The sequence below is a fragment of the Calypte anna genome, chromosome 12, assembly GCF_003957555.1.
Source record: "Calypte anna isolate BGI_N300 chromosome 12, bCalAnn1_v1.p, whole genome shotgun sequence".
Lineage (NCBI taxonomy): Eukaryota > Metazoa > Chordata > Aves > Apodiformes > Trochilidae > Calypte > Calypte anna.
The window spans coordinates 9,618,341-9,642,413 of NC_044258.1; the positions used below are offsets into that span (position 1 = coordinate 9,618,341).

General features: G+C 48.6%; 2 protein-coding genes across 2 annotated transcripts; both read left to right on the plus strand.

Annotated features, from left to right (window-relative positions):
- The first annotated feature begins 437 nt into the window (after window positions 1-437).
- On the plus strand, window positions 438-1,840 carry UCN3 (urocortin 3). Its single transcript, XM_008499100.2, has 2 exons — window positions 438-504; window positions 1,379-1,840. Exons 1-2 carry the CDS (start codon window positions 502-504, stop codon window positions 1,838-1,840), a joined length of 465 nt encoding a protein of 154 aa, XP_008497322.2. The 5' UTR covers window positions 438-501.
- A 1,626-nt stretch (window positions 1,841-3,466) lies between these two features.
- Window positions 3,467-24,052, plus strand: COPG1 (coatomer protein complex subunit gamma 1). Its single transcript, XM_030458285.1, has 24 exons — window positions 3,467-3,622; window positions 6,244-6,296; window positions 6,999-7,079; window positions 7,182-7,253; window positions 8,082-8,161; window positions 9,585-9,660; window positions 9,817-9,909; window positions 10,227-10,313; window positions 10,446-10,603; window positions 11,219-11,352; window positions 12,115-12,182; window positions 12,950-13,138; window positions 13,985-14,080; window positions 15,470-15,713; window positions 16,083-16,158; window positions 16,506-16,609; window positions 16,695-16,820; window positions 17,252-17,320; window positions 17,783-17,925; window positions 19,223-19,394; window positions 20,370-20,467; window positions 21,876-22,014; window positions 22,934-23,032; window positions 23,608-24,052. The coding sequence occupies exons 1-24, from the start codon at window positions 3,586-3,588 to the stop codon at window positions 23,736-23,738; spliced, it is 2,625 nt and encodes an 874-aa protein (XP_030314145.1). The 5' UTR covers window positions 3,467-3,585; the 3' UTR covers window positions 23,739-24,052.
- The last annotated feature ends 21 nt before the right edge of the window (window positions 24,053-24,073 follow it).

A 24,073-nucleotide genomic window follows, 5' to 3' on the forward strand; every position in this document is an offset into this window, starting at 1 on the left:
GCACCAAACCAGCAGTGGGAGATGTCCCGGAGCCTTGTGTGGCACAGGGCCAGGGGGCTGGCACTCACTGACCGTGCCAGTGACACTGGTCAGCAGGGATATGCATGTGCATTTTTTCCATTCCTTAAGTAATTAGGCAAGGATGTCAGGAGCAGGAAGGCTCAATTAGATGGATAAAAACCATCTTGCCAGTCAGATGTGAAATAATTATGCCTGAGCTGCCCCGGGTTCCTGGAATGCCCTCCAAAAACAACTCATGGAACGGAGGGGGCAAATGCCCACCCACAGCCCAGAATGATTTCATCTGCTATTAGGCAAAATGTATTAATAACATCGTGTGTTCCCCCCGCCTGTCACCGTCACCCCCTCTGTGGGTCGGAGGTGGAGCTGGGGGCAGGATAAGAGCCTGGGCTTAGCGAGGAGCAGGGCAAACCCCCAGCTCGTGGTCCCCACTTCTCGGGATCATTGCCTGGACATCTAGGGGACAAGGACCTTCTGGAAATGGTAAGGCTGCACCCTTCAGTGGTGCTTTCCATAGGGCAGTTAGCTGGGAAAGGGGTTGCAGAGGGTTGGATGCTTTTCATTACCTCTCACTGGTGAGTTGAAACCTCACCCACTGCCGGCCCTGGTACTTTCCAAAGGGTTTCACCCTGGAGAGGGATTGCAGGATTTCATCGCTCTCCTTCCAGCTGAGCAAACTCCCCTGCATGACTGATTTTGGAGGAGAGGTGGACACACAGCAAGGCCTGTGCTGAGGTGTCCCCACACCTGTGCTGACCCACACTGGGGCAGAGGAAGATGCTGAGGCTCAGCATAGCTCAGATTTATGCCCTTGTCACCCTCACCTAATGTCTATTTTAGGCCAAGTGGCTTGTGTCCCTCCCAGTGGGGTGGCTTTTGTCCCAGAGAGCCCAGCAGCTGTCCCCAGGGAAGGCGTGGGAGGAGGAAAGCCTGCCTGGCCCTGAAACCTCTGGCACATCATGCTTCCCTGGCCAAAGGGCAGGTCTGGGCTGGGGAGCAGCCAGAGCCCCCATGCTGACACCCACTCAAGTGGGAATGTGTCTTCCCCTGGGTGGCAAAGGGCTGGAAGGTGTCAAATGGAGGGGACAGTCAGCAGCTGCAGGAAAGGACAGGGATACCAGATGATTTGATTCCCATATCCTCTTCATCCTCCCCAAAACTTCCTCCGTAATGAAAAAAAAAAAGTTAAAATCAGAGTAGAAAATTTACAGGCTCCCCAAAATCCCCCAGTGCTGGACATGGCCGCCTGGTGGGGGGAGTGAGGGGGTCTGCGTGTGGCACCCCAGTGGGGGCTCTGCAGGGCCATGGCAGCATGGCAGGAAGACGGTGCTTAGCCCTGACTGCATGTTCCCTGCAGATGCTCCTGGCCACACTGCACTGCAGGACCCTGCTCACCTTCCTGGTGGTCCTTGGAATGCCAGCAAGAGCCCAGAAGGAGCTGAGCCACAGGCAGCTCCCATCGGCCTTCCAAGATGTGGATGGAGGCAAGCTGATGAGGCAGGAAACCATGGGTGTTAAAAGGATGATGCTGGGTCTCCCTGAAATGAGGAAGGGTGACCATGGCTCTGGAGAAGGATCTCATCTGGACAAAGGCAGCCTGCAGCTGCTGGAGGGGTCAGCAAGAAAAGCGTTTCCCTGGCTGATGAGCTCAGCCACCCAGAGACCTGCTCCTGGAAAAACGGTGAGAAAGGTGTCCCTGTCACTTGATGTCCCCATACACGTACTGAAAGTGCTCCTCGACCTGGCCAGAGAGAAGGAGCTGCAGGCCAAGGCAGCTGCCAACGCCGAGCTGATGGCCCGCCTCGGGCGCAGGAGATAAAACTCCCCAGATGGGACAGGGCTGCTTGGACAGGGATGGGGAGGACAACGGGTCTGTGTGGGGCACGGGCAGAGGGGAGCACAGAGTGGCATCCTTGTGCCCATGGGGGACTGCAGGCATGGCACCTCATCCCTCCTCCGGTCCAGGCATCCATGGCAAGAGCAGCAGCTATGTGAGGATTTGGTTTAGTAACCATCACCTGAGCACCAGGAGAAAAACTGCAGCTGGGTTTGCCTTCACCACAGCACAGCTGGTCCCAGCCCTGGGCACCACGGGGATTTCTGTGCCCTGCTTCACTCCTGGCTCACCCATCCCACAATGTCTCCAAAGGGGCCACATCCAACCAGGATGGCTTTCCCATGTGCTGTCTCTCTCCGGGTAGCTGTAGCACACAAAATCCTCCTTGAAGCTGGAGTTGTTGAGTGTGCACAATAAATGGTGGCATCAAACTTGACTTTTTGTGGTTTATACTGGTCCTACATCCCTGCATGCCCCAGTTTTATGTTCCCTCTTCCAGGAGCTGCAGCAGGGGCACAACCCAGGCCAGGGCTGTCACTAGAGATAATTAAACCCTACATGAGGGGTGTCACCCCTTGTGCCAGCAGCGGGGCTGTCCCCCAGCCCAGGGTGCCCACAGCAGCTCTGGGACAGCAGGGACGTCGCTGTGTGCTGCCAGAGCCGCTGCCTTTGGCGAGGGGGGGAGATAAGCGCAGCGCGGGGCAGAGCGTGGCCGCCCCGTGCAAAGTACAGAGTGGTGTGAGCAAGGTAGAGGGACACCCACAAAGGGATACGAGCTGGGGACACCGCTGGAGCTGGTGGGGGACACAGCCATGTTCTTTGAGGAGTACACGCTGCAGGGTGAGTGCAGCCCCTTCGCCCCGGGGTGGTCTCTGGCTTTGGGAAGGGGGAAGAAGAGATTGGACCGAACCCGTGCCCTGTGGAGAGGTAGCAAGTGAAGGGATGTGCCAGCAGATGGGTGGGTTGTGGTAGGGTGACTTTTGAGTCCTTTGCCTCCCTCACCTGCCACAGGTGATGTCCAGGCAGCCCTGGACCTGGGGGGACACTGGGGGGTGTCACAGGGCCAGGCCCAGAGGTTTGTGGGTGCACGACAGGGTGCTGGTGGCAGAAGGGACACAGGACATAGGAGGATCTGCTGGTGAGGGTGTCACAGCAGGGACTGTGCAGGGCAGTCTGGGTGACAATCACCTGTCCCTAGGAGGGTGTTCTTCCCCTCTGCCCCCCTTGTCCCCCGGGGCACTGAGCCCTGCCAGGATCTGCCCCACTGCCCCATCTCCCTTCCACGAATCCCAGAGTGTCCCCCCCCCGGCTCCGCCCAGCCGTGGCCCCGGTGTCCGCCAGCTCCGCACTCCGCCGCCCCCAGCGTCTCCTATCCCCCTGCCCGCTGCCCCCACACCGATCCCACAGCCCCTCACACTCCCGCTGTTTCCCCCCCCTCCCTCCATGCCCTCCCTCTCCTCGGGCCCAGGCCCCGCCCCACCTCCTCTCTCCTCCAATCAGACCGCACCCTCCCCGCCCCTCCTCCTGTCAATCACCACCCCGAGCCCCGCCCCCGCCTCGAGCCTCCGCCGGCAGTCACGTCAGGGGGCGGGGCCGCGGCTGCGCAGTGCGCGGGGCGGTGGCGTCGGTGACAGCCTGGCAGGAAGGGGCGGGGAGCGGCACCGGGACCGGCACCGGGACTGCTACGGGGCGGGAAGGGTCTCACCGAGAGACCGCTCGGCATCACCATGCTGAAAAAGTTCGATAAGAAGGACGAGGAGTCGGGTGAGGGGAGGCGGGGGGAGCCGCGCTGTGAGGGCCCGGGGGGGGAGGCTGTGGGGCGGGTGTGAGGGGAGACAGAGCCCCCCGGTGTGTAGGGCAGAGATGTGAGGGGAGGGAGATCTCTCCGTGGGGAGGGGGGCAGAACCCTCCTGTGGGTGAAGAGAGGAGCTGTGAGGGGAGGAGGCCTCTGCTGTGAGGGGCAGGGGGGAAGCTGCCGGTGGGGCAGGAGCGCAGTGGGAAGCACCGTGCCAGCACTCCAGCAGTGTGCCGGTGTCCTCGCTGCTCCAGCCAGAGGTTACACCAGTTGCATTGGCACAGCGCTGCCAGGTGAGCTGCTGCATCGGCAGGTGTGGAGATGGAGACTAATTACTGCACGTTAGACCTGTTCACAGTTCCCTGAGTCTCAGACTCTCTGCTAGGACAGAGTAAAATCAGTTTGTAGTTTCTGATGGCTTTTCTGATGCACATGGTCTGCTTTTCCAGCAAGATTACTGCCACTGAGAGTGGGTCTGAAAAGCTGACAGCACCCAAAAAACACAGTGATTGTTTTATGTTATAAAACTTCAGGCCTAAATCATAAGGAAGAGGTTGATATTCTTTGTGGCATGCAATTCAGGTGGAAACAAAGCTAGATGAGACAGTATTTACTTTTATGGTTGTGCCACATGGTATATTTTGTGTCTTCCTGTAAAGCTTGCTATGCAGCTTGTTCTGCATAATACATCACTGCATCCTGAAGATAATTGATTCAGCATAAATCTTAGTGATTGCTCTGTGTGACTGTGCTTATTTTTTATTTTAATGTGCATTATATGCTTTGCCCTTATTTTCCTTGTCCAAAGCCTCCAATGACATCTTGATAAGTGCAGAATTTAATGAGGCAACTGTTGAGGGCTTGGCCTTCAATTTTGGAGCTACTGTTCCTTTGCACCTGCCACACACTTCAAGGTATGGTGTTGCCCATGGCCAAGGCTGGCAGAAGATGCACTTCCTTCTGTTATGCTGCTGACTGTTGTTGATTTTGTTCATGCCCTTTCTCCTTTCTGGCACTTTTGATTTCATGCTTCCCAATGTTTTTTCTTTTCTACTGCATTTACTTCTCATCCTATTGCTTCTGTTTCAAATGAAGATTTTTAACATTTACCTCACCTGCCATTCTCCTGGCTTCTGTTTCTTTGCTTTTCATGGGTGGTAGCCTTGGATGGGCTGTGTCCACTGGCTCTCACAAATGCATTTTGAGATGTTATTATATGTTATATATTGTTCTGAGATCATGGCTTGGTCAGTGCTTCTTTCTCTGCAAATCACTCCAAATTGCTGTTAGTTATCCAATACTAGGAGTTCTCTGAACACACAATACTTTGGCACGGAGTGCTGTGAAGACCAAGACCTCATGTACAATATATTTCAAGATCCTTAGTGCAGTGAAAGGTGAAGAGGCAATGCTCTGTTGTTCATGGCTGATTTAGGGATTGTAGGCAGTCTGGGCCATGGGACATACTGTGCTGCTGGCCAGGTTTTTTGGAACTCATTCAAATGCTCATACTAGAACTGGTTCACAGTCTGGTGCAGACTTTGATTTTTTTTTTTTTTGCTTTCCCCTTGTTTTCTTCTCTTCCCAACCCCACGTAAGTTTCTGTCCTTCAGCCACCTCCTGCATTTGCAAACTTCTGCTATGCCAGAGAAGGGCAGTTTATGAACTGAGGAGGAGCCAGGGTGCAGATGTGTTTGCCTTGAAATATAAGGCTTGTTCTTGCAAAGGCTTCTGGCACCATGAGGGGTGCTTCAGGCCCATTTCAGAGTGGAGCTGGGCCCAGGAGCTGTGGTCTCTAGGTCAGGCTTGTTAAAAGTTGGAACAGGGCTGAGAATGGCTGCATTTTGTCCCAGGGCCAGGCTGAACACAGGTACTAATTAAAACTTTCTTATCATTAACTAGCAGCCTTTGAATAGCTGCAGCTCAAAAATGTCTTAGGAGGGGAGTTTATAGAGACCATGCAGAATGCTGGTGCTTTAGTGCTTTTCCCTATGATCATTTCATCCTTAACTGGTGAGGTTTAATTATTTAAGATAATTTATTCTATTAAGTGGAACAATGAAAGTTACTCTTTCCAGACTCTCTAGTTTGCTGTCTTATTCTCTTAGTTAGTGATAGAGCCAGAAATACTTTACTGGTGGATTCCTGATTGGTTTATAAGGAAGGAATAAAGCACTCCTGACTCTCCAGTCTGGCAAGGTGTGCCTGAGCTTTTGTTTCTAGGCTTGTCTCATTGATGCTCTAACTGTCAGCAAGCTCCCAGGCCAGGAGCTGGAAATGGGTCTGTGGGGGTAGCAGTGAAGCAGAGTTACTGTACAGCTCATCAGTCTCATGGCTGGTTACATCTGGAGGGGATGACAAATTGAAGATATCCTGTCTGCTCTGCCTCCTGTAACTGCTGTGAAGACATTAATATTACTTAATTACTTAAATTAATATTACTTAAAAGAGGGAGCTCTGGTTGCTTGGTGTTCATGAAAGTAGTTACCCTGAAATGCTCTCTCTCTTTTTTACACATATAAGCATGGTTAGGAAGTTGCTTTCTCATAGCATTATCCCTGGAATGACTTTTACTCTCTTTATCTTACAGGTGGGGGTTCCAACCCATTCCAGCACCTGGAGAAGAGTGCAGTACTGCAAGAGGTAAATTCTCAGATTATTTTCTTTGTGTAGCCTTTCCCAATAGAGTCTCTCCCTCTTCTGAATTCTTCCAATTGGGGAATTTCAGCAAGGAAGTGGGGGTTTGCTACAGTCCTGGTACCTCTGAACAAAATGGGCAACACAACCATTTTGTTGTCGGAGAGTGAAAGGGAGAAGGTTGAAATGGTGTCTCTAATGAATTAAAGACTGAAAATTATAAATAGTAACAAAATTAATAACATTTTCTGGGAAAGCTCACCCTAAAACAAGAAGATTGTGAAACTGGCTTTGAACACTCCAAATGTAATGAGTAGTGAGTGAGTGGTTATTGAATAGTCTTTGAATCTGTTCTGTTTCTATTCAGCAGCAGGTAGATGTCTCAGTCCCCAGACCCTGTTATTCCAGTGTCATCTGTTTGCTTGCAGTATTGTGAATGGTGTTGGTTCCTATTTGCCAAATCCAGACTCGTATGGGTGGAAGTGTGATGAGGATTTGGCCTTCAAACCTTAATTTCACTTGGATTTGTGATCCCGGACTGTAGAACCAGCTGTTTAAAAGGATTTCATGTTTAACAGGAATTGGGGAGAAGTCTTATCCAAAGCCATTAAGAATCTTGCCATAGCTCACTCACAGTGTGTTTGTATCAGGGGTCAGTGTGTTTCCAAGGGGGTGTTGGTGTCATCCTTGTCTGTCCTTTGTTTCCAGGCACGAGTGTTCAATGAGACTCCCATAAACCCAAGAAAATGTGCTCATATCCTCACCAAAATCCTGTATCTCATAAACCAGGTAAGGGAGTGAAAATTTACACCTATTCAGAGACACCTGCAGCAGGCCTAAAGCTAGCTGTGATAACTAGGATTTATTTCCTTCTTTCTGAACATCTTGTAGGGTGAGCACCTTGGTGTCATGGAAGCTACAGAAGCTTTCTTTGCTATGACCAAGCTGTTTCAGTCCAACGATGTAAGTTTGCTTGTTTTGGTTGTTTGGTTGTTTTTTTCTGTATTTGTCTGGTGGAACAAGTTGTCAACAGTGTCTTTTTCAACCTGGAGATGTGTTTTTATACAATCAGCTTTACTGTCTCTCCTGGCGCTACCTGGTATGAGTGGAAAGAATAGTTAAATTTCTTAAGTTTAGAAACAGAGAATCAGCATCCTAACCCTTCCCAGGCCATGTAGCAGCTTAACTGAAGCATTCTCTGTTTTTGAGACAGAGATTCCTCCCTCTGAGTTGCTGGTTAACTCCTGAGATTGTGCTAGGCACAGATCAAGCATTTAGTCAGAATACACAATGATTTGTGCCAGTGTTAAAAAGTTCTGCTTCCTGCTAAAAGTCCTGGAGGAGGCCAGGAATTAGTACCTACCCACAGTGATTTATACCATCGCTGGTTGTCCCCCAAACCACAAGGCATTAAAATCATGAGACTGATACAGAAATTCCCAGACTCGGAAATATAAACTGCTCGCTTTCTTGCTTTTGAAGCAACAGTGTTCCTTCAGCTAATGATTTCAAGGTTTTCTGCTTGTTCATGTGGATGACAAGTGAAAGATAAAACTGTAAATGCAGCTAGATCTGGTATCTCTGCAGCTTCACCCTTAGATTGAGGGATTTAGAAGAGAAAGAGGTGTTTTGTTAATCATTACACACCTCCTTTACACTGAGGCACTGGGGCTCTCTGAAGGTATCAAGGTCTTGATGTTCACAGTAAAATCCTGGAAGCAGGGAAAACTAAGATCCCTTCCTATCTGGGATCCTCTCAGCTGATGTCTGTCTTCCTTCTTTCCATGGCAGCCAACTCTTCGCAGGATGTGTTACCTGACTATCAAAGAGATGTCTTCTATTGCAGAAGATGTGATCATTGTTACCAGCAGGTCAGTTTCTTTACTTTTCACAGAATCACAGAATTGTTACAGTTAGAAAAGACTGCTAGGATCACTGCTAAGATGTCAACATTCTCTCTGAATAAAATATATATCAATATCTGTATCACCCACTAGATCATGTCCTGAAGTGCCTCATCTGCACAGCTGTTAAATATCTCCAGGGATGGTGACTCCACCACCTCCCTGTGCAGCCCATTCCAATGCCTAACTGCTCTCTCAGTAAAAAAATTCTTCCTCAGATCTAGTCTAAACCTCCCCCTATGCAACTTGAGGCCATTTCCTCTACTCCTATCATTATTCACTTGAGAAAAGAGACCAGCACCCAACCCCTACAACCTCCTTTCAGGTAGTGGTAAAGAACAAAAATTTCTCCTCCTCTTCTCCAAACTAAACATTCCCAATTCAGTCATCCTCTCATCACAGGGCTTGTTCTCCAGACCCTTCACCAGCTTGGTTGCCTTTCTCTGAACTTACTCCATCAGCTCTGTGTCTTTCTTGTAGTGAGGAGGCCAGAATGGAACACAGGTGGTGTCTGTTACTGTTGCATTCACATTCACATGTACTTCAGTAATGCCAGGCCAACTTCTTGAAGATAGCTGTAGTCCCCATGTAGGGTGAGGATAGGGATTTCTTTCCTTACTTAACTTTTCTTTGGTGAGGAATTTTTTTCCTTGGAAAGAGGATACCATTAGATACAGGCACCAAACTCCTGGTGATACATGTGAAATGGGTTGTGTCCCTGTGTCCCATGCCCACGGCTGTTTGGATTGTCTCAGTTACATTGTGTGGCAGCACTGCTGGTTTTTCCTCTTTGAAAAAGACTGTTTGATTAGCTCCTACTTCTTTGTCTGACTGCCTTGAAGCTTTTTGAAGATTTCTGGCAAAAAACCCAGGGCTTTCAACAGGTAAGCAAGGATTTACTGCTCCTGTAGCGGCACAGAATACGACTTCACCAGGGAACAAAATACCCTCTGTGAGTCATTCCTGAATTGCTGCTCATCACACAGAAAGGGGAAGAGAGGAGCCTGAGGGTACAGGGTCAGCTGAAGGCCAATACCATGCAGCATGCAGAAGACAGTCCCAAGTGCTGTAATGGTATGAACTGCAGGCTCATAGATGGTCTCACAGTGACCAGGACCCTGGGGAACAGGCAGAAATGACCTCTCAGTAAGGAAGGCAAATTCCTCAGGGGTATGTGCTCCAGTTCTGTTTGGTGCTCAGGAGCCCATAAAGCCTGCTGATGGGTCTGGAACCTGAGTACTGATCATTTCCTCCTGCCTTCCCACCCTCTGGGACTTGCCTGAGATCTGCTTGGCATTCAGCTGTGATCCTGGCTGCCTGCTGCTGTGCAGTGCACCTGAGAGCAGCTGGCTCAGGAGTGCAGTGTCAAGAGCTTCCTGTTCTCCACCAGCTTAACCAAGGACATGACTGGGAAGGATGACAATTACCGGGGCCCTGCTGTGAGAGCACTCTGTCAAATCACTGATGTAAGTACTGCTTTCCCCTTGGGGCAGCTCTAAGCCCTTCATCTTTCCCTACTTCATCCTGTCCCACCTTCCACTCGCCTTTTCATGCCTTTGCACCTCCCCTTTTTCATTCCTCATAACTTCTCCCTGTCAGCTACTGTTTCCCTCTCCCTGCAGAGCACAATGTTGCAGGCGATTGAGCGCTACATGAAGCAGGCGATTGTTGACAAAGTGCCCAGTGTATCCAGCTCTTCTCTGGTGTCCTCCTTGGTAGGTACTCCCAGCAGGGTGGGCCTGGGGGACAGTCAAGCTGGGAAACAGTTATCTGTGTTGGGATTGAATATTTTGGGATTTTCAGAGTTTCACTTTGTGAAACAGAGAGGCTGGTGCTGACGCTGTGAGATTTCATCGACCTCTTGAGGCCACTGCTGTCATGGCCAGGTCTTTGCATGCTGATTCTCTTCTAGAAGTTGCTGTTGCCAGCACTGTCATGGGGAAGGCTTGCAGCTTCTTAATATCAACTGTGATTTTCAAAGCCACCTCCATCCTTCTCTCACAGCCTGTCTGTGGCTTTGTCTCTCCCTCAGCACCTGCTCAAGACCAGTTATGATGTGGTAAAACGCTGGGTGAACGAGGCTCAGGAGGCAGCTTCCAGTGACAATATCATGGTGCAGGTAGGAAATCCCCTGCCAACACAGGGATTAGCAAACAACAGCTGAGAGTGGAGCACTGCTCAGCCAGGCACCTCTGGGATAAAAGGGGAAAGGGCACACTGAGGATTTGTAACAATCTCTTTCCTTGCACAGTATCATGCTCTGGGCTTGCTCTACCATGTGCGGAAGAATGACCGCTTGGCAGTCAACAAAATGCTCAGCAAGTTCACTCGCCATGGCCTCAAGTCACCATTTGCCTACTGCATGATGATTCGAATAGCCAGCAAGCTGCTGGAGGAAGAGGCTGGCAGGTGAGGAGGCTCCTTTGCTCTGCTGGAAGAATTTCCTCAGGTCCTACTTCCATCTCCTCTTGCAGGCTCACTTGACATTTCAGGAGGGCAATTATTTCTGTCTTTGGAAAGCAGCATGCAGCTTCTTCTCCCTTATTGTTGGGCAAAAGGCAGCATAGAAAATACAGGATGCTTTCATGCCTGTTACAGGGTGGCTTCTGTGAGCCTTGTCTGTGTGCTTGCACATCAAATGCCTTTTTGTTTCTCTGGGCTATTTGGCATAGCTGTTCTTCATCGAGATCTTCTACTTCATTTTCTCTGATTCAGTTATTATTTGGCTACTATGTATGCAGCGTGGCTAAGTGGATAAGGCTTTTGGTGTGTACAGTCAGCTCTTGGTGGCTGAGGGTTGAGGGAGGTTCTGTGAGATAGAGGGTGTCTGGAGGCAGCCTGACTTCCAGCCTAAGTGTTGGAAGTACAGTATAATGATCACTGCAAAATCTGGGGACAGTGGATTTTTCTGTCTGCTTTTAGCTTTCCATGGGCTATGGGACCTTCCTGGTTTTGCTGCTGGATTCTTCATTTCTGTTAGCATCTTTGTTTTGGTTCATTCTTGTGGGTTTTCTTATCCCTTAGCCGTGATAGCCCCCTGTTTGATTTCATCGAGAGCTGCCTAAGAAACAAACATGAGATGGTGGTCTATGAAGCTGCTTCTGCCATTGTTAACCTGCCCAACTGCACTGCCAAAGAGCTGGCTCCAGCTGTCTCAGGTAAGTGTGGTGCTCATGGTAATGGTGAGGGGATTATGAGCTTGAAGTGGTGATGGAAACTGCTGATTACCCCAGGAAATGAGGACCTTGTGTAGTTTCAGGCTTTTAATGCTGCTCTACCTTCACTGCTTTTATGCTGCTGCTGAGAGCCTGTGTTGCGTGTGAATAGTTTTGCTCCCATGAAGGTATTTGCCTGTTGTGTTCAAGTGTGGGTTTACAGGAAGAGTCTTTTTTTTTCTGTGAAACAGGGCTGAGCTCTAGCTGAGAAATCTCCCTGCTTGAGACCGAGTGTATCTGTATGAGAAGCCAGAGTGTTGGGGGCCTTCCTTCCCAGCTCATTCCAGTCCAAAGGTTCTGAGCTGGGTCTGTTGGCAAGTAGGAAGGCTGTCACCTCTGCACAGGGAAGGTGCCTTTCATGGGGCAGCGCTGGGAAAGGAGAAGGATTTGTAGAAAAATGGAGAGCAGCAGTTCAAATTGACCTAATAAGAAAGATGATAAGGTGAAGAAATTTCAAGAGAAGCAAAAGATAGCAGCACTGTGGAAGAGGAGGAGGGTGGATAAGAGCAAGGTGTCAGCAGGGGTGTGTAGCAAAGAGGACAACAGGGAGGAAGGAAGCTGGTAAATTCACAGCTGCTTCTTAAGTGTGCTTCTAGATAGCTTGTGCTTGCAGCTGTCTCTTCACTGAAGCTCTTGCTTTAGGTACAAAGCACTTCATAATAAATTGCCTAAGTGTTTGCCTGTGTTGGTTTTCCCACATTGCAGTTTTGCAGCTGTTCTGCAGCTCCCCCAAAGCAGCACTGAGATACGCGGCCGTCCGGACCCTCAACAAGGTAGGAGCTGTTCTCCTGGGGGCTGAAGTAGTGCTCTTGGGAGCTCTCGTGCAGGGAGGTGCAGGCTTCAGAAGAGAAAGGGGGGCAGATTATATGAAGATTTTATGTGAATAACCTGTACCTGGGGCTACAGCCTTACATTTGTTTCTGAGTGGAATAAAACCTCAAAGAGCACTTCGCAAAAGGGGAAAAAAAAGAAAAAAAGAAAAAAGAACAAAAATTCAGTAATTTTCACAGATCCCTATAAGAGTGTCAGTGATCTTACATGTTACTGGTTTCCCTTCTGAGCTCCCCATGGTGAAGAAGCTCCTTGTGTAACAGAGGTCAAACCTTGATGCTGCTTCTTGCTGGCTCTATGGCAATTTTTGCTCCAGCTTTTCCCTTGAACTTGCAAACTCTAAAAAAAGGAAAATGCAGAATAGCAGTGTCTGGTAACTGCTGTGCTTCCACCCACAGAGCTGTGCACAGCTAGGCTTGCTGAATTTTTGTTTGTACTTTATAGCTTTCTTTTCCTAATATGTAGAGAGGAATGAGACAGTTAAAAATAGGAATCGCTACTACTTCTCTTCCAGCAAAAGATGCAATTCTGCAGGAAGGAAGAGCTTGTTCCTTTAACCTCAGATTAAATATTTGTCTGAGTTGACCATCGTGTACAGTCTGTATTACTTATTGCAGGGAGGAGCAAGAGCTTGTAGAGACTTAATGGCTTTGCCAGCTGGGCCTTTTTCATGTGTTGAATTATTTCCACTCTTCTTTCCCTGCTCAAGGTGGCCATGAAGCACCCATCTGCTGTGACTGCCTGTAATCTAGACCTGGAAAACCTTGTGACAGACTCCAACCGCAGCATAGCCACCCTGGCCATCACCACCCTGCTGAAAACTGGCAGTGAGAGCAGCATTGACCGTCTCATGAAACAGATCTCATCTTTCATGTCAGAAATCTCAGATGAGTTCAAAGTAAGGAAGTGGGAGGAGTAGGGACATGCAGGTTCCTGAGGAAACCCCTTGGTTTTGTCCATGTTTCTTTGTGCACTCTGAAACCTACATGGAGCTGCTTCCAGGAGCTAGGCTGCAGAGGATTTGCAGAGAAATATCCTGAAGCTACTGGCCTAAGCCATGCCTTTGTTATATAGCACCCAGCTTCAAAGCCACATGTTCTTTGACAGGCTGAGAAACTTGGGGTTCAGTCTGGAGAAGAGGAGGCTTGTGGGAGACCTTGAAGCACCTTCTGGTACCTGAGGGGGCTACAGGAAAGCTGGGGAGGGACTTCTTATAAGGTCATGGAGTGACAGGACAAGGGGTGATGGTTTCAGACTGAAAGAGAATAGTTTTGGATTAGGTATTAGGAAGAAATTATTTTGTGTGAGGGTGGTGAGACACTGGAACAGGTTGCTCAGAGAAGTTTTCCCCCTGAGAAGAGTTCAGGCAGAATGGGGCTTGGAGCAACCTAGTTTAGTGGGAGATGTCCCTGCCCATGCTGGGGTGGTTGGAACCAGATAATCTTTAAGGTCCCTTCAAACTCAAACCACTCCATCACTGTGCTGTCTTTGGAGAGATGCCCTTTGAGGATTAAATCTCTTTTTCCTCTTTTGAGTGGGTGTGAGCTCTCGCTAGGGGCCAGTGCATAAAGGTCAATCTCCTCCAGTCCCTAGGATTGTACCTTCTGGAACTGCATTTGTTGAATAAGTAAGAGCCATCCCATAGTTTCCAGGCTAGGGACCAGCACAAAATTGACACAGTTCAACTATTTTTTCCCACCTGGTGAGACAGAATCCTTTTTTATTTGTCCCCCTCTTCCTGCAGGTTGTAGTGGTGCAGGCAATCAATGCACTGTGTCAGAAGTACCCTCGCAAACACGCTGTCCTCATGAACTTTCTCTTCACTATGCTTCGGGAAGAGGTAAGTTTGCAGGACAGCTACTTTGTGTTCCTCGTTTGTAGGCATGAACTGCAGGACTGCACAGTGGTCCTTGTGAGAATCAAGCTTTTAATGCTAATGCTGTACAGTAAGAGCCTCTCTTGAAAAGGCCTGCAGCCTTAACTGGCAGAAATGGCCAGCTGTGCACAGGAGATATCCACAGGCTGCCAGGCATATTTTTAGTGTGGTTTTCATTCTTTGATTTTTCTGGGGGTTTATTAACTCTCAAAGCAAATGCAGGCAACAGCAGATCTGTTGGCAGACTGTTGTGTGTTTCACATTAGAACCAGCTTTCTTTTGTACTTTGACAGCAAATTCCAAGAAGTTTTGTCTTGTACACAAAGATTCAGTAACAACCTATTTATTGATGACATGGGGCTGCTTTTGTTCTGTTCTCTGTGCTGTGGCAGTGAAGGGATCACGAGTACCTATAACCATTCTCTGCATTCAGTCAGACATAAATTGCAGAAAGACAGCTTTCAGAGGTTTGCTGAGGCTGTTTCTAAATGAGCTAACATGCCTGCAACACAGCTGGCACCACTGCTTGCTCTGACATCACTTTCTGCCAATTACAGCCTCTCGTTTGGGAACAAACCAGAGCATCTCATTTTCCTCCTGTGAAAAATGGACCATTCTTTCCCAGATTTTTTGTGGGTGGATGGTATAATTCTGAATGTGGTTTTGTAGTTCAAACCATTCTGCTGTTTTTAATCCACAGTAGCTCCAGAAAGATCCCCCAAATGCCCAGTACTGTGCATGTAATTGGCAGAGGATCGTGTGCAGTTTAATCCCCTGCTGTGTATTGAGGACAGTAGTAAACAATGTCTGAAGATAAGCAAGCCTTAACAGCACATCAGGTTGTGGGGTGGGCCTGGGGAAGTATTGATTGCCTGTCTACCCCCACTAATGGGACTGCTTGCTGGGTCCTGCTGCAGCAGATATGATCCTTAATATATTTCTCTTGTGATTCATCCTCTGATGTCTGGTGCTCAAAGGGAGAGGGTTGGATTTTTTTCTCCTTCCCTATGGCTGCTTTTATGGACTAATTCTAGCAACAGAGGATTTTGAAGGAGATTTAAACCCTTAAGGCAGATGAATTCTTCTACCCTCTGTAGACCTTTTTGGTTTTTTTTCTTTTTTTTTTCACTGTAGCCATTCTGAAGGGAGCTGGCAAGAGGGTTTGAATGTTAGCTGGCCCTGTGGGTGCAAAGAGGGTCAAAAGTGAGGGCAACGTTACTGCCCTGATCCTTTCAAACAGACATTAAAAGCACTAAGTGTGAGTGACCTTTTTGAGGGAAATTCTTTCCTGTCTGGCTAGTTCATCAAAATATGGTGAGAATTCCAGCTGAGCATTTCCCTTTTGCTCCTTAGGGTGGCTTTGAATACAAGCGAGCCATCGTGGACTGCATTATCAGCATCATTGAGGAGAACTCAGAGAGCAAAGAGACAGGCCTGTCCCACCTCTGTGAATTTATTGAGGACTGTGAGTTCACTGTGCTGGCCACTCGTATCCTCCACCTCTTGGGACAGGAAGGTCCCAAAACCAACAACCCTTCCAAATACATTCGCTTCATCTACAACAGGGTTGTCCTGGAGCATGAAGAAGTCCGGGCAGGTAAGAGGTGGAAAGCTGTTTGTCCTGTGATATATTCAAGGAAATATAAAACTCTGTAGACCTTTGCTTTTGTGGATTGTCATTTGCTCTAGTTATATCGGATCTTTTTTGCACAGTAAAGATCCTGCAGTTCTATTGATGGAAAAGGTGGTCTGCAGCTGAAGAATGGGGGAGGGGATGCAGTGACTCTGAAACTAGACAGGAGTTTTGCAAGCACTTCACTGTAATACACCTGCCTCCTTCTAGTCACAGTAGTGCTTTATAGTAGTGCTAGCATCTCCAATGGGACGTTTACCAGGACCAGAAAATGGAGGAAACTTCAGCTGATTGCTTTGCTTTCTAATTCTGTTTTCATTACTTGGGCTGCAGGTGCTGTAAGTGCCCTGGCCAAATTTGGAGCCCAGAATGAGGAGATGTTACCCAGTATCTTGGTATTACTGAAAAGGTGAGTTGTACCTCAGAGTATCTCGATGTCCTGGGTCAAAAATTCTGTTCACCTGAGAGCCTGTTAGCATCCCTATGCATGTCAGCTCTCTTCTAGCTGGGGATATGAGAAGGTGCAGTGGGTACCTGGGGTCCTGTGATGGGATCACCACTGTATTCAGTGCTCCAATGTGGACATGAGAAACCAAGTGTGGCAGATTATTGCTTCTCTAATACAATTACTAGTAGATTGCCAGTTGCCTTCTCTCACATATTCCTCTGGCCCTGCAAGGTGTTTTGGTCACTTGGATTTACTCACAGGAAACTCAGCTGCCTTGCACTAAAGAAAGTTTTCCACTTTCTTCTCAGGTGTGTGATGGATGATGACAATGAAGTGAGAGACAGAGCCACTTTCTACCTGAATGTTTTGGAGCAGAAGCAGAAAGCCCTTAATGCTGGCTACATTCTGAATGGTAAGGAAAGAAGTCCTCAAAACAAGTCTGCACCTCTTTCCTGGCATTATCTGTGGTTTCAGTGACCTGTTCCTTCTGTCCCCAGGCTTAACTGTGTCCATCCCTGGCCTGGAGAGGGCTCTGCATCAGTACACCCTGGAGCCCTCTGAAAAACCCTTTGACTTGAAGTCTGTTCCTTTGGCCACAGCTCCTGTTGTTGAGCAAAGAGCAGGTGAGAAACAGTCCCCCAAATGCTGGTGTAGGCAGTTAGTAATTCCCTAGCAGCTCCAGCCTCAGACAACAGACTGCATTGGGTCTGCTGGGAATTGCTGAGCTCCATCCTGTTTGAATTTTGTGGGATTACATCTTCTGTAAAGCCTAAGGCCAGCGAATCTGGTTGTGCCCTTGTTAGTGTTTTGGTTTAGACTTGCAGCTAATAATGGTAAGAACTGGAAATCCTCACTGAAGTTGCTGCAGTTCCAAAGGTTTACAAAGCTAAATACAGGAGTCCAGTCCATAGTAAGATGAGAAATGATCTCCCTCCTTTTCCTTTGTCAAATCCCTGTCCAGATATTAATCTGTTTTCTCAGTTACTTTTTACTCTTCACCTTCAAATCTTTTGGGGTTTTCTTGTGTTTGTTTGTTTTTTTTTCTTTTCTGCAGAAAATGCCCCTGTTGCTGTAGTCAAACAGCCAGAGAAGGTGGCAGCAACACGGCAAGAAATATTCCAAGGTAAGCTAATGCAAGGCCTCTCCTGTGCCTGTGCCTGTACCTGAGAAGAAAATAACCACCTCCTGATGAGCCTGCCAAGCCCCTCTAGTTTTTTTCCCCATCTCCTTTCAGGGAGTGACATGGGCTCCTACCTTCAAGTGTATTCTTCACTGTTGGAGGGTGGGGGTGCCTGCAGTCCTGTTCTAGATTGCAGTAGATGTGGGTGAGCAATGACTCTGCCCTTAATTTTAAAAGTCTTTAGTGAATGTTTATGGGTGCTTCCCTGCTGTAAGTGACCCTGCTCTGGCAGGGGGTTGGACTAGATGATTTTTCAAGGTTCCCTCCAACCCCCAGCTTTCTGTGATTTCTGTTCGGATAATTCCTTGCTGCAGCAGCTTCTGGCAGCTTAAATAAGGCTTTTGACACTGCTAATGCCTTCCTGTGGATTAGGGAGAGCAATGGTTTCTGTGTCCTCTGTTTCAGAGCAATTAGGGGCAATCCCAGAGTTTCGGGGACTGGGCCCTCTCTTCAAGTCTTCCCCAGAGCCTGTGGCCCTGACAGAGCTGGAGACAGAGTACGTGGTTCGCTGCACCAAGCACACGTTTGGCAACCACATGGTGTTCCAGGTGGGTAGCTGTGACGTGTGGTGCTGAAAGAGGATTGGAAATAAGCTCCTACCAGTTAAAAGCTCCACTGGGAAGAAACAGCTCAGGGATATTCATGTTCAAAGCATGTGACTTCATGGAGAAGTCCTTAGTTTCTCGTCCAAGGCAGCAGAGCCTCAGTAAAAAAATTAGTTAGGGAGCATGTGTGTGTGTGTGGCTGAGCAGTGCTTACATGCACAATCAGAATAAGTCAGACTAGCACTGGGAGGGGCTGTTATCAGTGAGCAGTTGGCAAGGGGAGCTGTGTTCTTTCCTCAGGGTTTTCCAAGTTCCTGCTTTGGGCATAAAAGAGTGGAGCTTTATCTGAGAAGCTGAAAAGAGAACCCAAGAAAGGGACGAGGTGGAAGAGAGCTCTTCATCCTGCATTTTGTTTTAGCTTGTGTAGTACAGGTGCTTGTTTCCATATGTCTTGGCCTCAGCTATACCTCCCTGCTGGTACATGTGAGATGTGAGGATCAATGTGCCAACATCTTTGCCTGGGTCTCAGGGAGCTCAAGCAGTGTTTTTTCATTAGCTCCTTCTTTTGAAGCTCAGAACTGCTTTTACAGTTCTTGTAGGGGTTGATCTTTGTTACTCTTGTCCATCCACCAGATGCAATTGAATGAGGTTAAGTGACTTGTCACTGTAGCTGGAACAAAATCTAACCAGTAATTTTAGACCTGCTGAATGATCATGCTTGCTCAGACTAATCCTTTGATTGAGCTGTACCAAAGACCATCTTCCCACCTGCTGTGGGTACTGTGTCCCTGTAGCATTGAGTGAAAAGATGTTGGCAACATAGTACTCACATTTCTGTACAGCAAGAGTTAGTCTGGGAATTGCCATTTCTCAGAGGAAAGACAGTGTATGTTTAGAGAAGAAAAGTTCTTACTAACTGGTGAATTGAACCAGGCAGAAGCTGACATATCCCTGCCCTCAATGAACGTGTGCACCTCCCTGGGTGGCAGAGAGCAGGCATTGGATAATAATTGTGTGCTGGTTCATTTTAAGTGGAGAAAAAAGTGGGTTTTTGAGCATTAGAGTCCACTGCAGGGTTGAAGTTTTTCATGTAAAGCATTTAAATGGGTAGTTCTTAGTCACAGTTCTGTGGCTAAACTAGGATGCATGAGCCCCATAACCATCCAGCTGATGAGAGATGCACTGTTGAAATACAGAGCTAGGGGGTGACACCACACTCCCACTATGCCTGAAGTAAGTCTGCTATTGGATCTATAGCTTGCAGCTTCAAGCTGTTGCTGCTGTTCCCTTTCCTGTTTAGTTTGACTGCACAAACACCCTGAATGATCAGATCCTGGAGAATGTCACGGTGCAGATGGAGCCGACAGAGGGCTATGAGGTCATTGGCTATGTACCTGCCAAAACCCTGGTGTACAACCAGCCAGGGACCTGCTACACCCTGGTGGCACTGTCTGAAGAGGATCCAACAGCAGGTAAACAGTGTAGCCTCTGTGTTTTCCTGACCTCCTCCACATTAAGTGTACTGAATTGCTCACCCCCACGCATCCTGCCTTGCAGCCTAGTCAGATATTTATAGCCTGTGTGTGGGTGCAGCCCAGAGTGATGCTGAGCATGACTTCTATTTGCTGTTTGGGGGCTGTTGAGCCTCCCTTCTCTTCTCCAGCTTCCCTTGTGCTATGAGAGCTGGCAGATGAACATTCAACTCTCTCTGCTGGGTTATCTCCCATGCACCCCAGCATGTCCTTGAGCCTGTCCTTTGTGTTAGTATGTGGGAGGCTGTTAAGTGTTAGTGTTTACGAGTTAAGTGTTTATCAGTGCCTAGATGCTCTTGAGTAGCAAAGAGGTATTTCAGAAATACCACTGGATTTTCAGGGATGTCTCTTTGAACCTGAACATCACTGTCCAGAACACAAGACAGGCCTTACCTGTGCTTTGGTCTCCCTGGTTTGTGTCCTGGGACTGCTCACCTGTGAGTGGTGCTGCTGTTCACCCAACAGAGGATAAGTCATTGCTTCCTCTCCCAGCCAGGGGGTGGTTCAGCAGCTGTGTTGCAGTGCAAGGTGGTTTCATTTCAGAGGCACAGGTACTGGTCCCTAGAGAATGATCTTGCCTCTTCACAAGGGGGTGGTGGGACATGATTAGTTAATATTCCCAACAGCACACGAGGTTCATCCATAACAGCACATGATTGAGGATTATGTTGTATGTTATCTTGTACAACCATCATGAGCCTGTCTTTCTCACTGTTTGATAGCTTTAATACTACAAATAAATACCTTGTCCTTGAGAGACAGAATCAGTCAGAGGGCCCTCTCTAGGCCACTGGTTAAGCCTGTGCTACTTACAGTGATGGGGAGAACCCTGCTGCCCCATGTTTCCCCATCCCTTACTGCTGCAGGTGAGAGTGGATCTGGTGGTAATGTGAGCTTTGCCTCCCCTATCCCCAGTGGCCTGTACCTTCAGCTGCATGATGAAGTTCACTGTCAAGGACTGTGACCCAAACACGGGGGAGACGGATGATGAGGGCTACGAGGATGAGTATGTGGTAAGGAGATGGGCAGCTGCCTGATCACAGAAACAGTTCTGTGATCTGTACCGAGATCCCTGCAAGTGACTACAAGAACACTGATGCTACTGTGGGCAGCACCATGTTAAGAGTGCATTCTTGCTTTCTCTGTGATACCTGTCCCAGGGTGCAGATATGGGGTTTGGGAGCTTGCTTTGCCTTATTTGGAGTATCCTCCCCTTGGTCTCCAGGCAGGCACCAGACCGTACAGGATGTATTGGGAGGCCATGGTTTGTCCTCCAGGCTCAGTTGCCTGTGCTCTGTGGGCTCCATCCCTCACACAGTCAGGTTTATAGATGCATAGGGGGCTGCTGGACATCTTTTGTTCTCCCTGAGCTGCTCACCGTGGTTGCAGAGTTAATGGCCAAGCGGCCTGCCTAATACAGTCAGATTGCCATCCTTGTTCATTCTCTGGGGAAAGTGGGGCTTTTACCACCTCAGAATCCAGCCTGATGAGAGCACTGATGCTACAGAAGCCCCTCTCTTCCAGGCTCTGATGTTTCCAGGATGGCTGTTGTTCCACAATGGAAGAAGCTGAACTTATGCTTGGTCAGATACTGGGACTGACTCTCAGAGGGTGGTTTTACCCTCCAGAAAGGAAGGGGTGTTGTGACACAACCTCAGCTTGCCCTGTTAGCTCCAGGGGCTGTTTTTCTGTGTGTTGCCTCTCATTGCTTTGAATCTGATTAGAGGCTCTGCTGCACATTGAGTCACTGAGGGGGAGGGTTTTTCCCAAAGGAATATGCAAGATTAATCCCTCTCTCTGCTTCTCACCTATCACCAGGCATTTGAGTGCTACTTAGAAACACTATTCTGTGTGTTTCAACTAGAATCAGGAGGAGATTCCCGCAGTGTTGGCTGAAATGAGTACAGGCTGGTGTCTGGCCAGCTCTGGCCCTGGCTGCTCTTCTATATGTGCTCTGGAGGGACAAGCTCAGTTCTGCCTTGCACAGACATTGTCACAGCAGCAGTTCAGCCAAGCAGGCAAACTCTTGTTAGATCTGAAAGTGTCTTACTGTACTTCACCAGCCTACAAAACCATAGGCCAAAAAGGCAAAATATAAGCTTATGTTTATTTCAGGGAAGCAAATGCTACCTCTGTGTGAGCATCAGCAGCTGTTTCTTAGCTTTTTACTCGTGCTGTGCTCAGAACAGGAACCTGGTTTGCGAGCCCTGGAAATGGCATGAGCAGTGACTTTCCCAGGCTGAAACAAGTATTGTTTGCACAAGCAAATCAGGAGGTGCAGGTCTTGCCTGACATACTCATGAGCAGAAGTGGAGGCTGTCTCCTACATTTGCCTAATCTCAGGGAATCCTATCTAAAGCTCACTCTGAAGAGAGCATGTTAGGAACAACCATGTTTCACTTGAACCTTGTCTGCCACCAGCTTGAAGACCTGGAGGTAACAGTGGCTGATCACATCCAGAGAGTTTTGAAACCGAACTTTGGAGCAGCCTGGGATGAAGTGGGTGACGAGTATGAAAAGGAAGAGACCTTTACTTTATCTGCTATTAAAACCCTTGAAGGTAAGAAGGTGCCTGGGCCCAGCAAAGCTCTTAACATTCTTCTTTCTCCAGCAGGCAGTCTGGAAGCACACTCTGGCTTACTTCAGATCTCTCATAGAAAGGCTAGTGGGGCCGAACCCTTCACAAGCCATTTCACCATAGCTGTTGCATGTGGAGCTACAGCTACTGTGATAGTTCAGATTTAAAAAAAAACAATTGAGTATTTGAGGGTTCTGGTCCCTGTGGAGACCAAGCTCTGGATTGTGCAAGGCTAGAGAACATCTTGCTTTGTTCTCTCATTCTGACCTCCCAAGCATAGTTCAGCTGTGGGCTTCCCTTTTCCCTCTGTCAAAGGAGATGCTCTGACCTTATGACTCAAAACTAGTTAAAAAAAAAAAAAAAGATGCAGAAAGCAGAATACATGAGGTTGGTGGTTTGGCATAAGCCATCTTCTCTTACATCCTATTTTAAAGACTCCTTTTATTGTTCCTGAGAAGCCTGTACAAATTTGGGCCTTTTGGTAGCTTAGAGTGTCCTTGTCCTATCGCCATCTCTGTGCTTCCTTGCATTGTGCCTTGGGATTGAAATACCTTCCCTGATGCCCTTTCTTATTGCTCCCAAAGACCTGCCAGTTATCTCCTTTGTCTGTACCCAGAGAAGCAAGGGGACAGAAGCAAGTCTGTCTGTGTAGTTCTACTTCCATTGTCTGACTCATTCACCCTCCTGTGTGTGTTGCACCTTCACTGCTCCAGATAACTGCTCTATAGGGGTGGTTTCTTTTGTGTGTTGCCTTTGCCTCCCTGGTGGCCTCCGAAAACATGATTCTAGCCAGTGCCTTGTGTCCCTAAGGACAAGGAACATGAAGCCTAATACTTAGGGAGGGCTCAAGTCCCTGTTAAGATACCAGTGGCATGGAGCCTGTTTTATTTTTTCTTAACAGAGGCAGTTAGCAATATCGTGAAGTTCCTGGGGATGCAGCCCTGTGAGCGATCCGATAAAGTGCCAGACAACAAGAACTCCCACACACTCTACCTGGCAGGTGAGTTGGTGGACCAGGTCTTTGCTGGAGGAGCAGCTCCATGGGAGGTCACACAGAGCTGCCTGTTAGAAATCAAGGCAGGAGTTCCTGATGGAGCCCACTTGTCCCTGCTGTGGTTTGTGTCTTCCAAAGTACAAAGAAGCTGGTGGGATCAGGGAGGGTGCTGTGGCAGGGGGAGGTTGGGGTAAGCCCAGGCTCAGGTGGGTAGAATTTGGTGTCTTCATGATCTATGAGATCCTGGTTTGGAGTGACTGGGGGGGAAGGTGCAAGGCCCTTGCCCATCAGAATAGATGTGTGCTGAAGCTCTTAGATGAGTTGACTGGTCACCCAAAGAGGTGTCTGGACCTCTTCTCAGCTGGAGTTTATTTTAGACTTTGATTTTAGTGAGTTTTACAGCAGCAAGAGTGCCTCTTACATTATAATGAAAGAGAAACGTGCTGCTCCAGGGTCTCTCCTGGCTCAGTGCTGGGGATCTGCCAGACTGTGGGAAACCTGCCCGTGCCAAGCAGAGCCAACCACTTCCAGGCCTGCAGGGAAGCACTCACTCCTTCCTCCTGCTCTGCTCTTCCTTCCAGGTGTCTTCCGGGGTGGCCACGACCTCTTGGTACGGTCTCGCCTTGTCCTGACTGACACGGTGACGATGCAAGTCACAGCCCGCAGCGGGGAGGAGCTCCCGGTGGATGTGATCATGGCCTCTGTGGGATAAAACACCTCCCCCCGGACTGTCCTGACACGGAGCCCCCGCGGGCAACGCTTCTCTCTCTGGCAGCAGAATAGGGATCACATTCACTACAGCAGCTTCCGTGTTCTCTGCAGTTCAGCTCTACCTGGGGCTCTGTCATTAAAATAAGGCGTTTCTAAGGTCTGATTTTGCCAAACGCTTTGTCCTCACGCTGTGGGAGGGTTTCGTAGCGGGTGTCCGGTTTCTGTCGCGGTGGCAGTGGGTGGAGGAGACGCGTCCCCAGACCTTGTCCTGTTCTTTTTATGTCGTTCGAATAAAACCATTTCACGTCTCTCCTCGCCTGTCTTAGGGGGCGGGAC